At 47.2% G+C, this 16911-nt stretch overlaps 1 protein-coding gene across 4 annotated transcripts in view; it reads right to left on the bottom strand.

Moving 5' to 3' along the window:
* Nucleotides 1-5749: 5749 nt before the first annotated feature.
* MATCAP1 (microtubule associated tyrosine carboxypeptidase 1) overlaps nt 5750-16911 on the bottom strand; it is an 82004-nt gene continuing 70842 nt past the window's right edge. For 2 of the 4 annotated variants that reach the window (XM_090062018.1, XM_090062020.1), the window contains 2 exons: nt 13669-13766; nt 5750-7031 (listed from right to left, as the gene is read on the bottom strand). In XM_090062018.1, the coding sequence (XP_089918144.1) occupies nt 6867-7031; nt 13669-13766 (263 nt within the window). In that variant the 3' untranslated portion in view covers nt 5750-6866. Of the gene's footprint in view, nt 7032-7856; nt 8062-13668; nt 13767-16911 lie in introns of all 4 variants that reach the window. The other 2 variants (XR_016444071.1, XR_016444070.1) reach the window with 2 other exon arrangements.

The following is a 16911-nucleotide window of genomic DNA, read 5'->3' as shown; positions in this document are numbered from 1 at the left end:
CCTATATCTCCTCCAGCCATCCTGATGGCCTACAGGGCTTGGTTGTTGAAGGGCAGCAAAGTGGTTATTTCTAGGATGGCTCCTTGTGTGCTCTAGTTTGACCCTTTACTGCCAGCACAACCCAAAAGACCCCCACAGGACAGTCACAGCCCCCAAACATGGGAAGTGTAGAACTATGGCTGACTAGCAGTGCCTCATTGCCTTTCCAAAAGATGAAGTGTGTACCTATGCTTACTTTTTATAAAACCCAGTAGATACACATAGTCCAGATGTGGCCAAAGGGAGGATACAGCACTTGCAAGTGGTACCCACAGCCTGTGGCTGCTGGGAGGTATACCTCAGTCCTGTCAAACAGCTAAGTTGCAACTGTAGCATGCAGCCAGCCACCTCCAGTGGAGCTTGCAGATGTCTTGAGCAGGAGCCTTGCTGACATGCAGAAGTGTAGCAGTCACACATCAGAACACTGAGTGTGTGCAAATGTAGTCCTCACTAGCACCATGGCTCATAGTCCCCTTGCCTTTGCCCTGCATATCCCCTCTCTATCAAGAGACAGGTCACCAGGTGGAGCTGGAGTTGTATACCCATTGTAAATACCAGGGAAATGACTTGTACCCCCATGTGGAAAGCAGATTCCTTTCAGCATGGGGACCTGCATGGTCTCTCCTTAGGGATCTTCTGGGAACTGCCAAACAAAAAAGATTATGCTAATTTTGCTTCTTCATAATGAAGACAGATAATCCATTGGAGGGTTTTCTTTTTAAGCTTTTTTTCTTGTATACCAATCTAGGGACAAGGATCTATGATTGAATAAGAAAATAAAAGGATTATCACATAAGTGAAATGAATAAGCAAACTCAATGTTCTGCTGTGTGACCAGGAAGCAATTTTTATTGTCTGTTTTTTGTGTATATAGTACCTATTTAACTCAAACACCTGCCAAAAGTTGGAGGAGAATGGTCTGTGGAAAAAAACATGAGCACTGTTTTTTTCCCCTTTTGCATTTTTCAGCCTGGGCATCTTGGTTAGATGCTACAAGATTTGAAGAGAAAGACTTGAAACAGAAATCTTTCCTTTGTATGTAAAATACTTCCTATTTGGGAGGCTACAAATGACCAACGGTCATAAACTCCTACAAGACTGTTTTAGGCTGAATATAAGAAAACATTTCTTTGCTGTCCAAGCCCCCAAGACCTGGAATAGACTCTCTACAGAGGTGGTGCAGGCACCTACTCTGGACTTATTCAAGAAACGTTCGGATGCTTATCTTGCTGGGGTCCTTTGACCCTAGCTGACTTCCTGCCCCTGGGGCAGGGGGCTGGACTTGATGATCTTCAAGGTCCCTTCCAGCCCTAATGTCTGTGAAACCTCAGAGCTCGTTTTGGTTCCAGAGCCAGATTCTGCCCCTGCTGTCATTTCATTTCATGCCTCTCCTGTGTGCCCTGCAGTGGCAGCTTGTTTGGTCAGAAATTCAGTTTATTTGCTTGGATTGCACAGTGTGTGTCACTTTCAGTGTCATTTCCCAGGGAAATAATGAAATCCTGGTATTTGTTATGGGCAACTTAACTTGGAGGGCAGCAAGTCGCATGTATTTGTTTTAAATGCATCATGTAAATAAAATGTAAAGCAGGAAACTAGAGAGAGAGAAAGTACCAGGGCAAAAGTAATAAATAGAAGACAAATGTCTGTGTCTGGCATTGCCTAGCACTGTGCTGTGATGGAGTTGTCTCAGTCTGCATGAAAGTAGAGTGACTGCATGTTTCAGTGCTGCAGGATTGTGGTTATCTTCCAGTACTGAAATACTTTGCAGGTCGATTGAAATCAGAAACCCAGAACCGTAGTCATAGCTCAGTTAATTCTGAAAACAATGTTGACTTTCATGCTCTGACCATTCATTGCTATCAGCCAATCAGGCTGTAGAGATTAGCCTAATCCACGTGCATTATTCTTCTGTAACTGCTGTCTGTATTTTAGAGACTTTGCTGGCAGAGGTACCTCTAAGAAGTACCCTGGGACGATATGGATTATAGTGGAAAAATAACTTCCACAACCTGTGCCTCTACACTAACTCTCCCGATGAGCCTGTTAATATATTGAGCAAGGGTGAGACAGACCTGTTATACAAAGCCCCTAGAAAGACACATCCCGCGCTCCCTTTCCAACACAAAATGACTTGTTCCACGTAACTGTTTCCAGCCTTGGAGAGCAGCCTTGGACAGAGGCCCCTGAAGGGCAGCATCTACCCCTAAAGCAGGTAAGCTGCCTCCATTATGTTTCCCAGTCCCAAGGAACTCATCACAGAGACCAGTATAGAGACCTACCCCGTATCCAGAGCCTGCAGGAGACTGCTAGCACAGGCACAGACATGGCTATGGCAAGGTTCTCAGAGAGCTGAGGCAGTGAGATGCTGTTTTCCCACTAACCTGATCCAAACTGGGAAATCTGGTACACAGCAGATGGTAGTCAGCCAATGAGTACTGAATGATGGTTTTCTTAGTGAGGGTAATAGTAGAAATTCCTTAGCAGAAGCCCTGCCCATTTTCAGTGTCTCCTACTCTTGCCCAGTCAGAAGAGACATGGCTGTGGCAGGGAGTGTTTTTTGTCACCTCTGGGACCTTGGTGAAGACAATGGCTGCAGCTCAAGTGAGGACAAGCTAGCATTTGCCCCTTCAGATATCTTCACCACAGCTGTCTGAATTGGTCTGTGAAGTAACATGAAAACTCCTGATGCATGCCAGATGTGTAATGGAGTTGGTTCAAGTTCCTCTGCTGGAAAAAAATCCACTGACTAGGCCCCAACTGGTATGAAATGAAGGCAAGGGATAACATTTCAAAGCCCCATTGGCAGCATCAATGACAGGGTGCAGAACCTTTCTTCACCCAGCGTGTTTAAATAGGTTAAGTCTTTCAACCTTTCTTGTGTGCACAGGGTCATGCTTCTTCATGCTGAATACCAGTACTTTGCAGTGGTGCTGGAAATGGGCCTACTGTTGTGTGTATGTAAACTGCAAACACTTTGCAAGCTTACTTGTTTTGCTTACACAAGTTTTATATTAATGAGGCTGGTGACAGCACAGGTGGTGATTTTTGTCTGACTGGGATATCAGTAGCATTATGCTTGGTGTCCTAATTTGTTGCTGAACAAAGGGACAGAGAATATTTTAAGAAATGCTAGGTGAAAAACTGGATGGTGAGAAGTGAAGTAGCACCACAGGGAGATTAGGTCCTTCACCATGGGTAGGACTTTAGTGGAACTAAAGCTGTTCATGCCTCAGCTATTAATTACCACAAGGAGTGGGGTCAGTGCCACATCTGAAGGACACCTCTTTTTGAGCTCAGGCTTTTCACATTTTTGAGCAGGTCTCTTGAGGACTTAGAAGTAGAAGGTGACATTTGAACTGCTATGGAAAGGGGGTGATTTTCAGTCTCTTTTAAAATAACTCAAGGCAAAGTACCCATTCCTCCATCTGGATTAGACCATCTTATTAGGCTGCAAAGTCAGTGACTCCCCTGATTTTCTTGGAAGAATACCATGGAGGTGCCATGGGTAGAATGAACTGGAATAGCAGCCATGAAGATACAGCTGAGTGCTGCTGAATGTCTCAGGCCATCATGTCATCAAGACAAGCCAATGTTCCTGTTCTCCTGAGGCTCTGCAAGGGGGGAGAAAACCAAGAATCCACAGGCTGCAACAGTTGGACCTGCCAAAGCCCAGAGGAAGTCCACCTCGTGTAAAGGACCAATCACAAACCATCTGTTCCTCCTCAATGACAGTCTTGATTCTGTACTGAATATCATGTATGCTAAAGGGTTTGGTATCTGTTAGACCCCTGACTCCATGCAGTGCCTAATGACTAGGGAGACGACAGTCCAATTACCCATGGATCCTGGTACTCATTAGCCAGAGCAGAGCAGGGAGCAAACACCAGCACACGTTGCTCGCAACAGCTTTATTCCGAATGGAGACAACTTTGGACCAGCTCCCTCACCGACAAAATACGGGGAGCTGCAGTGAACGACAGGTTTTCCCCACATTTATACACTTTGGTTTATACTCATTAACATTCATTCCACCTCTGTCCCTCCTGTTCCACCCATTTCTCCTCCCATTTCAAGCTCCGCCTCTGTTTACGGGTTGCTTCATTAGCATGGAATTGCCTATGCATTTCATTAATTTACATGCCGTTTTGCTATGAGCGCATGTCTAAGACCTTGACTCCTGCTCTTCAGTCAATGGGCAGACTTTGACCAAAACCTGGAAGCTTCTGGAGGCTTCTTCACCAATCACCATTTGCCTTTTTGCATATGTTCACCTTGGATTCTGTTACCAATTACATGTTGTTTTCCACATTTCAGTCTTTCTGTCTTAGGTTGTACCATCTTCCACCTTTTTTGGGCCCCTGTATCTTATCTCGTTCCTTACTGTAGCTGGTTCACAGCATGCACACTCAGATTTACTTGCTGCTTTTTCCTCAGAAAATGGTTGACAAAGTTAAGATGGTTACTTAGCATGAGCAAATGGCTTAGCATAAGCATTCATAAGCAAAATCTGGTTGCCTAAGCATCTTGCAATATATTTTTAATATATAATTCTGCCTTGTGGTTAGCAGCTCTGCTAGGCCACAGGTCATGCCTTTTAATCAGCTGCAAATCTAGTGCTCCCTAATAATTCAAATTATTATCACCCTAACAGTATCTTGTTACAGCAGAGTTCCCTATCTATGACTGGTGTTTCTAAAACACTTTCTAATGTACAAGTGAGGGTGTGAGTGTAAATGACAGGCAACATTTAGTCACATTTCTAGCAAATGCTACCTTAACAAACCCTGCTGAATCCTTGGTTGTAAAAGTATCTGTGTGTAGAACTACTCTATCAGCAAAGGGAAAGTGTGAGTTGTGAGTCACTTTGGCAAAAAAAAAAGGGGGGGTTAACTTCAATAAACAGCAAAAGGGATGTAGCCAATAGCCACTGCCTCACAGGGTGGAGATGGAGGCATCATCACTCATATTTCTGGGATTAGTGTTTTGCAAGAATCAGATGTATATTGTATAACTTTACGGTTTACCTCTGTTCTTTGGATGATCAACTGTTGATTCCACTCTGTATCACTATTAATTTGTCAATGAAGTTGCCTCCAGTTGAAACCTTGTCCTAAGACTTCACTGTTCACCACTAGTTTAGTTATTAGAATTCTAGTGGCTGGTTTAGTTGGGATTTAAACTAAGTGTTGAACTGTTTGCTTGTTTATGAACTTGCAAAGAAACCCATAAGAGCTGACAGAACTTTTTTCTTTCACAAGGACAAGGAGTGTCAATCATCCCTGGAAGGCCAAAGGTAAACTCAGCTGAACAATTCAAGTCGCTTGGCTCTACTCTCAGCTTCATACCTATGTCTGGTATACCACAGCAAAGTACTGTGGCATGTGACCAGAGCCAGGAGTGCCAGCAGGTGAGGAAAGAGGTGCAGGATTGTGAGGTAGATCAGCCAGCTTGGAGTACCAAAGGGCTGCCCTCAGCCTCTCTCTCTCTCTCTCTCTCTATCTCTCTCTCAGGCAAGCCCAGGAGTAATGCTTGGGAGTGGAGGATGGCACTTAGGTCTGCTTCAGACTCATCTACTCCACTTAACTTCTGGTCTCTGGTGCACCCAACTGGGAGTGTTCAGGGCTTGTTTTGGTGGGAGGGAACCAGTACAGACATGCCCTTGCCTATTGCTGCTATTTCCAATAGAAACATGCACAGAAAAAAATATTTTTGAGAAAAAAAGTCTTTATTTGCGACATTAAAATCCTTCTGACACCAAAGGAATAGCAAAGGGCAAAGACATTTTGAGAGGCAATTAAATGACAGAGGACGGGACATAAACGAGCAGGTGACTGAGGTGAGCGTGCCGAACAAGGCAAGCTTACTGACTAGGGGAGTTGGTGCTGGCAGAAGTTCATGGCATGCAGTCTAAATCAGATTGGTCTAAGCATGTCCAGTTTCCCTCCCCCTCCTCACAGCCACCATCCCACTGCCCAGAGACATCGCTCCTTGACTGTGTGGTTTCCACACCGTTCAAATACTATGGCGATAAACACATGTAAGAACCTGTACAGACTAATGGTGTTCCCCCATCCTGCTCCCCAAGGAAGTGTTACTTCCCCTCCACTGGTGTTCTAGGACATGAGCGTAGCACTCTTCCACCTTTGCTTCTCCAGTGTCCAGTGCTCTTACACGTTTCTGAAGCAATATGCCATCCCTCATTTCTCTTCCCCCACAACTCCCTCCTTGGTATGTTTAACCTATGATCAGTGGAATTCACAATCCTTTCACTCATTCTGCTGGAGCATTTCTGCTCTCAGTCCTGGGTACAGACATTTCTCCACTATTGTTCCTTGTCCCTGTAAAATCATGGGGAACTGTATAGCCTCCTCTGAATGCAAACAAAGGGTTAAAAATAATCAAAGCTACTTCTCTCAAAGTAGTTCTCTCTAATGGCATTGCATGCACCTTAGCCATCAACGCCCCACCCCCCCACCACACATGCATATCCGGTAGGATACATAGAGGTAAACTATGTCCTGCTGCAAGAATCCACACAAAAGCAGCTTCTCTGCAGGATCCTATTCTGAAGAGGGGAGGAAGCTTTGAAACCATGCAGTCTCCTTCAGCTGAGGACAGACAGACTGAACAGTCTCAACATAAATAATGAATATATAGAACCCCTGTGCACCCTGGGCACTCTCAATGCTTTGGACAGGCTGCAGTCTGACATACACAAGACAACTCCCTTCTATGCCCAAGGCTTTGTGACCAGAAGGCAGTGTGGCCTGGGAATCCAGGAAGTGAGCTGCAGCAGGGTCAGGTGGGTCACGTCCCCATTGACCTGGTCAGTCTGGCAGCAGCTGCTCAAGCTCCTTCTCATTCAGTCTGTTGGTTGTGATGATATGGTCAAGTTGCTTCATGTACCGCCCCAGGTCCTGCATGAAATGGGGGATGCGGGCCTTCTCCAGGACCCCAAATTTCTTGAGATGATTCACATCTTCATAGGAGACCTGATAGAAAGAACATGGGCTCTTCATGCTCTTGTGAAAAACAACCCAAGGGAAATTCTTCATACTCTCAGCCCACAGGGCATTCTTTTTCACTTACAACCACTAACCTCCTCCCTCGTGCCATTATCTGTTACGTGCAACCTCTCCACATCCACTGCTGGCAAACAGAGAAAAACAAAGAGGGGAGTTGGTACATTACCCCAGAAGGAGAGGAAACAAGGAGGATGAAGGATCTGCAGGAGTGGGTAGCTGACCCATATAAAATGACCCATATGAAATGTCACTCAGTAGAGCCCACAGAAAAGAAGACGTGAGAACTAGAGACACAACTGGAGGTGACAGAACTCAGATGCAAATTTGAGAACATGTTGGAAGAGAAGAAAGGAGGCAGCATAGACCCTTGGAGACTGAGAGGATGAGGAACCAATGGAAGAACATGACCATGAGCTAAAGGCAGTGGAAGAGAGCAGTCAGTGTTTGGGAAACAAAGATGAGGAATAGGTTCACTGCACTGGAGAAGGACAAAGAGCAGAAGATGGATAATATGGAATAGAAAGGAAACCATTCCCAATAGAAGAAAGGAAAGGACAATGGAGAGAATCAGGGATCAGAGCTCAGGGATGAATAAGTATGATATACAGGGGACTGCAAAAGGAACAGAAGGCAGTATGATCTTCAGGCAGAAGGAAGAATGGAAGGAGTAGGATCAGAGATTCGCAAGAAGACCTAGAAGACGCAAGTCAGTGTGACTAGTTATTCTCCTTACTAAGAGTAATCAACAAGCTTTCCACCAATGCAGATCCAAAGAATAGAAGGGTGTCCTGCCTGTTCGAAGTAGGGCTGTAAGTTATGAACCTGAGGCTGAAGAGCATCCTGCTGGGCACAGGGGAAAAGTCCACTGTTTGTCTTTCACATCAGTACAAATGATACTGTAAAATTTCTGCTGGCACAGATTACTATGCCAGGTTGCAGAAGATGTTCAAAATGGAGGTTCATGTGATGTTCAGCAGAATTCTTCTGGTCCTCAGAGCTGGAGGATGAAGGCATGACAACATAATGCAGATAACCAGGTAACTCAAGGACTAGTGCTTTGAGGAGGGTTTTAGAAGGTACCAACACTGGGAGACATGGGTGCCAAGTATGTGGGGGATCAAAGGACTTGCCCCCCACCTCAGGAAGAGGGCTGTCACCTGAAATGTGCAAAACTTTCGACATGCCCATCATCTTAGTCACCCCCGCCCCCCTCACCTCCCATCCCTCCCCACAGCAAAAATAAAAGTCAGCACCTATGCTGAGAGACATGAAAGGAAGGTAGTCTCTTGAAGAACGCACTCCACCTGACTACCTGGGGTGCTAACTTGTACCAACTTTCTGGAAGAACAGTTAAAAAGAGCTTTAAACTAGGACATAATGCAGGAGGTTGGGAAATACTTGTGCAGCTCTACAAGGCATGGAAAGAGGAAAATCAGGTAAGTGAAGACCAAGGATAAAAGGACTTCAAAGATGAGGAAGCCATCCAGTGCAGAGAAATTACAAGTACTGATGCCAGGTGTTGGGTAGACAGCACAGTTAGTAAAAGGACTGCACCTAATCCAGGTAGAAAATCAGATCTAGTTAATGAGAAACAACTGGGATGTTTTATACTGATGCAAGGAGCCTGGCCAACAAAATGGAAGAGGTAGAATCAGTTAGGACTTGCAGGGAATCAGTTAGGAAAGTCAAAGCAGGGTTAGAATTTAAACCGGTGACAAAAATTAAGAACAACAAAAAGTCTTTCTTCAGCAAAAGGAAGGTACAGGGTAGCATAGGACCCCTACAGGACAAACTAGGGCAATTGGTGACAGAGAGAGGGGACAAAGCTGAGCTCTTCAATGAATTCTTTTCATCTGTATTCCTAGACACGGACCAAGACAAATCCCCCAGCTGGATCACAGATAGACACAGGAGGGACACCAGCCCACCAACGGTTAGCACAGACTCAGTGAAGGGGCACTTGGAGGGGCTGGATGTGTTCAAATCAGCTGTTCCAGATGAACTTTATCCAAGGGTGCTGAAGGAATTGGCCAGTGTCATAGCAGGGCCGCTGACACGGTTGTTCGAGCACTCACAGTGCTCCAGTCAGGTCCCAGAGGACTGGAAAAGGGCCAGTGTAGTCCCTGTTTTCAAGAAGGGGAGGGAGCAACCAGGAAATTATAGGCCAGTTAGTCTCACCTCTATCCTTGGGAAAACTCTGGAAAAAATCATTAAGGATCACATTTGTGGGAGCCCAGCAGGGGAAATAATGCTGAAAGGAAATCAGCACAGGTTCACTGCACATAGATCCTGCCTGACCACCCTTGTTTCATTTATGACCAGGTCACAAAATGCTTAGACGAAGGAGTTGAGGTAGATGTCATTTACCTAGACTTTAAGAAGGCCTTCGATATGGTATCACATTCTGTTCTCGTAAATAAACTGACAGGCTGTTATGTAGATGATTACATGGTCAGGTAGGTGGCAAACTGGCTTGGGGGTTGCACCCAGAGTAGTGGTGGACGAGTTGATGCGCCCTGGAAAGCAGATGCATGACAAACAGGTCCAGGGAAGTGATCCTTCCCCTCTATGCAGCACTGGTCGGGCCACAGTTGGAGTACTGCGTCCAGTTTTGAGTGCTGCACTTCAAGGGGGATGCGGAGAATCTTGAGAGTGTGCAGAGGAGGTCACTGATATGGTCAGAGGCCTGCAGGGAAGGCCCTACGAGGAGAGACTGAGGGACCGAGATCTCTTCAGCCTGCACAAGAGCAGGCTAAGAGGTGATCTTGTGGCTGCCTATAAACTCATCAGGGGAGGGCAACAGGGAATAGGAGATGCTGTATTTACTAGGGCACCCCCAGAGTAACTAGGAACAATGGCCAAAAATTGACAGAGAGCAGATTTAGGTTCGACATTAGAAACAGCTTCTTCGCAGTAAGGGTTGCCAGAATCTGGAACGGGCTTTCAAGGGAGGTGGTGCTCTCCCCTACCCTGGGGGTCTTCAAGAGGAGACCAGAAAAGCACCTGGCCGGGGTCATCTGACCCCATCGCTCTTTCCTGCCCAGGGCAGGGGGTTGTACTCGATGATCTACTGAGGTCCCTTCCGACCCTAACATCTATGAATCTATGAATCACAGTGGGACACTGGGTCATTTAGGGATAATATTTATTGTTTCATAGTTTCACAGTTGGTAGGGTCAGAAGGAACCTGAGCAGATCATCAAGTCTGACCCCCTGCTGTGGCAGGAAAGAGTACTGGGGTCAAATGACCCCAGCAAGATGTTCATCTAACCTCCTCTTAAAGACCCCCAGTGGAGCCAGCACCACTTCTCTTGGAAGTTGGTTCCAGATCCTAGCTGCCCTGACCGTGAAGTAGCGCCTCCTGACGTCTAGTCTGAATCTGCTCTCTGCCAGCTTGTGACCATTATTTTTTGTCACTCCTGGTAGTGCTCGGGGGAACAGGGACTCCCCCAGTGCCTGCTAGTCCCACCTGACTAGTTTGTAAACAGCCACTAGATCCCCCCTCAGCCTTCTCTTGTGGAGGCTGAACAGGTTCAGGTCCCTTAGCATCTCCTCGTAGGGCCTGCCCTGCTGACCCCTGATCATGGGAGTGGCCCTCCTCTGGACCCTCTCCATGCTGTCCACTTCCCTCCTGAAGTGCGGCGCCCAGAACAGGACGCAGTACTCCAGCTGCAGCCTGACCTGTGTCGCATAGAGGGGAAGTATCACCTCCTTGGACCTGCTTGAGATGTATCTGTGGATGCATGACAAGGTACAGTTGGCCTTCCTGACTGCTTCCTCACACTGTTGGCCCATGTTCATTTGGGCCTCAACAATGACTCCAAGATCCTTTTCTGCCTCTGCACTGAGGAGAAGGGAGTTCCCCAGCCTGTAGGTATGCTGCTGGTGCTTCTTCCCCAGGTGCATCACCTTGCACTTGTCAGTGTTGAAGCCCATCCTGTTCTCATCTGCCCATCCCTGTAACCTGTGTAGGTCTGATTGTAGCCTATTCCTCCCTTCTAGTGTGCCCACTTCTCCCCCCATCTTAGTGTCATCTGCAGATTTGAACAGGGTGCTTTTTACACCCACGTCCAAGTCACTGATGAAGATATTGAACAGTGCGGGCCCAAGGACCGAGCCCTGGGGGACCCCACTACCCACATCCCTCCAGGTCGAAAATGACCCGTCCACCACCACTCTCTGGGTGTGGCCCTCTAACCGACTAGTGACCCATTTGACTGTGTAGGTGTCGATGCCACAGTCCCCTAGTTTTTTCATGAGAATGGGTCATATAAACAAGATAAAGGGATAAAGAAGGGCTGAATAAATTAGATGGTATATAGGATCCATTTAGGACCTTGGGACTGAGCCTAGTATTATTCTTAAGGACAATTTAAGGAGAGAACAGGCCACATCTGTCCCTCCAAAACTGAGCATGTAGCTGTGCAAGCTGAATCTGGCAGAATTGTGACCTCACCATTATAAGACAATGAGCAGTGTCTGTCCTGGCCAGCAGATTCCACGGACACCATATACATTCCTTAGCAGTTCAGGGAAAAGGGATCCTCAGGGGTGGTTACAACCCCCTTATGGGTGGTTGTAAGAAAATCAGACAGGGAAAGAAAAGCTCCGAAGGGAGTAATATTGCTTTAGGTTTGTGATATAAAATAACCAGCAGGAAAAAACCTAGAAATATGTAAATATTTAATGTAGTGGGGAGTGATATAGCCAGGATGGTCCAGGAACTCTGCAAGAAACATGGCCTCTCATAAAGAGTTAAGTAGCTTTCTAAATGACTTATTTTCCTTCTGCCTGGGATTGGCTATTTTGGATTCCACTGAACTGACAGGCAAAGCTAAGATGGTGGGGCCCTGCTATGGGTTGGATTAAACTTGTTTAAAACAAGGGGGTATAAAGCACCATTCTTAGTTTAATATAATAAAGAGAAGTCATTAAGCTTATTTATATAAGCAGGCATGGGAAAGAGTAGTAGCTTCCACCCCAAACACAGGCCTCCATATAGTCACCCGGACAAAGGCACATACAAGGCACAGGCCAATGGGGCATCTTTTATGAAAGCCTGAATATCTTTAGGAGAAATGGCAGAAAGAGAGAAGATAGCAAGGAACTACCAACAGCCAGAAAGCGTTGGCAATACAGCCCTGCACAAAGCAGAGAGGGAGGGCATTTGGGCTGAGTGCTGGCTGAAGGAGACTTGGAACCAGGAGCAAGGGACTTTTCTCCTGTTTTTCTAATTCTTTGTGTGTTCAGAGAAACAGGAGTTTGTAAATTCTTTGTAAACAAACAAAACTGCACCAAAGAAACACCTGAATCCATCTCTGGTTTATCTTCCTAATGGAAACAACCCATGAGGGCCTGAATTACTGGCTCACTGCTGAAGTCAAAACACTACTTTAGAAAGGACACAAATAAAGGGAACATAAGAAAAAGATGGAAAATAATGGATAGCCTACAAAGGACAGACTGGGAGTGTTTGTTCTCTCCATGTCAGAAACAAGAGCAATTCATGAAATGTGAAAGTGGGAATTTACAAAACAATACAAGGACAGACCCTTTCATGGCACGTGTGATTAAAGGAGGGGAATCACTGAAATGGGTCAGTTAGGCCAAGAATTAAACAAGATTCAGAATGGGATTGGACATTAGCCTGGATAAGATTATCAAGGCTTCTCACAATTAATGAGGGCAACTTTTCTGAAACTTCATGCTTCAGGCCCAGCCAGTTTCTGACCCTTGGAGATCAAGATGAGAACTGAGGTAGGGCCAGATTGTCCCACATTGCTGTTGTGGATTTGCTACATTTCTTCTGCAGCACCTGGTTTTGGCCACTTCCAGAAATAGGACACTGATCGAGGTGAATCTCCTGTTCCTCCTGGAAAAGTCTGTCAGGCAGTAGTTAAAGATTATGGATTCAGCAGGATAAAACTCAGAGTAACCCAGAAAAGGGGAGAGGGTTCATTTTAATTGAACTGATTTTGGTTGTACCGGGAGGGGTATAGGGGTGTCCCCTCTGCTTTTCCTTCCCTTTTTAAAATATTTCTGAACTAAGTTACTAGCTCAATGTGTATGAAGTCTACTTTACCTCAGCCTTAGTATTTCTCAATGTGTCCTAGCTGTACCTAGATCTGGCTTTACCCACTGATCTCATGATTCCTCCTGCCACTGCAAGGCAAAAGTCAACTTTGTTCAACAAGGATATTGCTTCACATTCAGCCCAGGACTCTGATGGCCCAAGAGAAGAGGCACAACATTGGCCTGAAGCTAACAATTATACCCCCTGCCAGTGGACCAGATAAGGAAAAACAATACGTTTGTTTCCCCCACCCCACCTTGTCCTCTGTTATGTGCCTGCTTGTCTGGGAAAGCAACATGACACAGCTTGTCATTTAGGAAAATGGTTAAGGAACCACCCTGTTTTTTCACGTTAATTTCCTGCATATTTAGATCAATAAATTGGAAAACATTCAAATTCCATCATATTAGTTACTGACCCATTAATGCGTGAGACCATGCAAACGAACAATAGCTACTGCACTGGCTTGGGGGGAGAACAGGATATAAATAATAATTCCTTAAATAATGGCATGTTTATCAAGTCTGTTACCTTTCCCAATGCTGCCAACAACTGGAAGTCAATAGTTTGTCTATGTCTCAGGATTCTAAGTATTCCATCCAGGTACACTTGATCCTTGCTGAAACACCCTGAAAGAGAGTAAGGGAGATAAATGGGAGTCCAGGCATCACCCACCATGCAGAACTCTGTGAACCCAATCTTCATCTCGGTTCACAGATCAACTCAGGTTAAGTCAGATGGCATCAGACAAGAATAGAACTGGTGTGTATTCAGAATCAGATCAGTGCTGGAATCAGTACTTGGACTGGGGTCTTCCAAATAATTTATTATGGACGTAGAAAAGGGGGTAGACATGGTAGTGATAAAATCTAACTATGAGAAAATTATTTTGGGTTAGTCAAGATGAGGGGAAACTATGCGGGACTCCAAAGGGGACTGTAACAAGATGGGGCCCAGGGATGTTCATGATACCCCCTGGTTCCCACCTTAATCCTGCCCAGCTCCCACTTCAGTCTCTTAGGGTCTCACCTTGCTTTCTTTCCTGCCACACCTTGATGTTAAAAGATAATAAGGGAAGGCTACCCTGGGATGCTGGTGAGCTCTGGGTGCTCTCCCTATTCTGTCCCTTCTTGGGCTCAACTTAGCCCAGTTGGTGCAAGACTCTGGCCACACCAACCACAGTCTCTCAGCCTCAGGGCTCCAACCCCACTGCCCACAGTCTCTCGGCACTGGGGCTTCTGATTCTGCTGGCCCTAATCGCCTTAAGGGCAAAATTTATGGCTTCTGTCCTCCCCTAAAGCCATGTCCGTGCCTCATGGATGTTATTTTGCCAACATTCTTTGCTTCTGTACGGGTCTCAGTCCTTCTGGCTTTGGATCACTTTTATTCTGGCCACAGGCCTGCAGTCCTGGCCCACTTGTTCTGACCTGGATTTCTTGGCCCCAGTAATCTCTGTGTCTTAGGTCTCCAGGACGCTTGGCCCCATAGGTTGCGGCCACACATGCAAACACATGCATTTGCAGCAGCTCAAATAGAAGCAGTGCAAATCTGAGCTAGGGCTTTTTGCCTCAGCGCACATGCCCAGACATGCAAAATAACCCTGCCTGGCTCTTCCTGGATCTGCAACCAGGGGGAGCTAGAGCCCAGGGCCAGCACCTGTGCTGTCCCCAGCAGTATAAAAAGTGGTCCTGTCCTGGCCCCATCAGTACAAAAAGCTGCCCTGGCAAGTAGCTTGGCAGGAGCTTCTGGGGCCCAGCCAATTGGTATCTGGGGACACTACCCCTTGTGCCAGCTGGACTGCTGAAGCAGCCCTGAGAGTTCCCTGTAACCTTTACCCACTGCAGCAGTCTGGCAGTGGGGGCTGCTGCCTGGCTGTGACCTGCTGTGCACCTGCCAGACCCAGATGGGGACTGCACAGGCAGCAGAGGCATCTGCCTCTCTAGGCCAGCTGCCAGTGGACTGTGGCTGCAAAGTTGGCCTTTGCATGGCACTACTGGCATGTGTACCCCCTGCCTGGCCATCTGGGCAGCTATCGCCTGGAAGATGTTCCAGGTGTGGTGACCTGCTTTGAAGTGTCATAGTTTCAAAGGTCTGAAGGGACCTGAGTAGATCATCTAGTCCGACCCCCTGCCATGGCAAGAAAGAGTACTGGGGTCAAATGACCCCAGCAAGGTGTTCATCTAACCTCCTCTTAAAGACCCCCAGGGTAGGACCCAGCACCACTTCTCTTGGAAGTTGGTTCCAGATCCTAGCCGCCCTGACCATGAAGTAGCGCCTCCTGATATCTAGCCTAAATCTACCCTCTGCCAGCTTGTGACCATTATTCCTGGTCACTCCTGGCAGTGCTCGGGGGAACAGGGACTCCCCCAATGCCTGCTGATCCCCCCTGACTAGTTTATAACAGGCCACTAGGTCCCCCCTCAGCCTTCTCTTGTGAAGGCTGAACAGGTTCAGATCCCGTAGCCTCTCCTCATAGGGCCTGCCCTGCTGTCCCCTGATCATGCGAGTGGCCCTCCTCTGGACCCTCTCCATGCTGTCCACATCCCTCTTGAAGTGCAGCGCCCAGAACTGAATGCAGTACTCCAACTGCGGCCTGACCAGTGCCGCATAGAGGGGGAGGATCACCTCTTTCGACCTGCTCGAGATGCATGACAAAGTACGGTTGACCTTCCTGACTGCCTCCCCACACTGCCAGCCCATGTTCATCTTGGAGTCAATGATGACTCCAAGATCTTTTTCCACCTCTGTGCTGACAAGAGGCGAGTTCCCCCACCTGTAGGTATGGTGCCGGTTGTTCCTCCCCAAGTGCATCACCTTGCACTTGTCAGTGTTGAATCCCATCCTATTCTCATCCGCCCACCCTTGTAACCTGTCTAGGTCCAATTGTAGCCTGTTGCTTCCTTCTAGTGTGCCCACATCCCCCCACATCTTAGTGTCATCAGCAAATTTGAACAGGGTGCTTTTTACCCCCTCGTCCAAGTCACTGATGAAGATGTTGAACAGTGCGGGCCCGAGGACCAAGCCCTGCAGAACCCCACTGCCCACATCCTTCCAGGTTGAGAAGGACCCATCCACTACCACCCTCTGGGTGCGGCCCTCCAGCCAGTTGGCGACCCAATTGACTGTGTGGGTGTCTACACCACAGCCCCCCAGTTTCTTAATGAGAACAGGGTGAGAGACAGTGTCAAAAGCCTTCCAGAAGTCCAGGAAGACTATGTCCACTGCTACTCCTGCATCTAATGATTTGGTGATCTGATCGTAAAAGGCCACCAGGTTGGTCTGACAGGACCTGCCACTGATGAACCCGTGTTGGTTGCCCCTAAGCATACAGTCCCCTGCTGGCCCCTCTTGGATGTGTGCCAGAATAATTTTCTCAAACAGCTTGCCTAGGATCAAGGTAAGACTAACTGACCTATAGTTTCCCGGGTCCTCCTTCTTCCCCTTTTTGAAGATGGGAACCACGCTGGCCCTCTTCCAGTCCTCCGGCACCACACCAGAGCACCGCGAGTGCTCGTAAAGCCATGCCAGGGGTCCTGCAATGACCTTGGCCAATTCCTTTAGAACTCTAGGGTGGAGATCGTCCAGACTGGCTGACTTGAATACATCCAGTCCCTGCAGACGTTCCCTAACTAGGGAAACTTCAAAGCATGTCCTCCTGGACACAGTTGGCCAGGAGGTCAGCCACCTCCAGCCGGGTCCAAAGTGCCAGCTCTGAGCAGGCAGTGTCCTGCCACTGGCCTCCTTAGCAGGAATTCTGGTGTTCCCTATTTAAAA

Source organism: Crocodylus siamensis, chromosome 9 (assembly GCF_052110815.1).
Source record: "Crocodylus siamensis isolate JL-2025a chromosome 9, ASM5211081v1, whole genome shotgun sequence".
Classification (NCBI taxonomy): Eukaryota; Metazoa; Chordata; order Crocodylia; family Crocodylidae; genus Crocodylus; species Crocodylus siamensis.
Note: the sequence above shows the minus strand (reverse complement) of the source record. Positions and strands in the feature narration are given on the sequence as shown.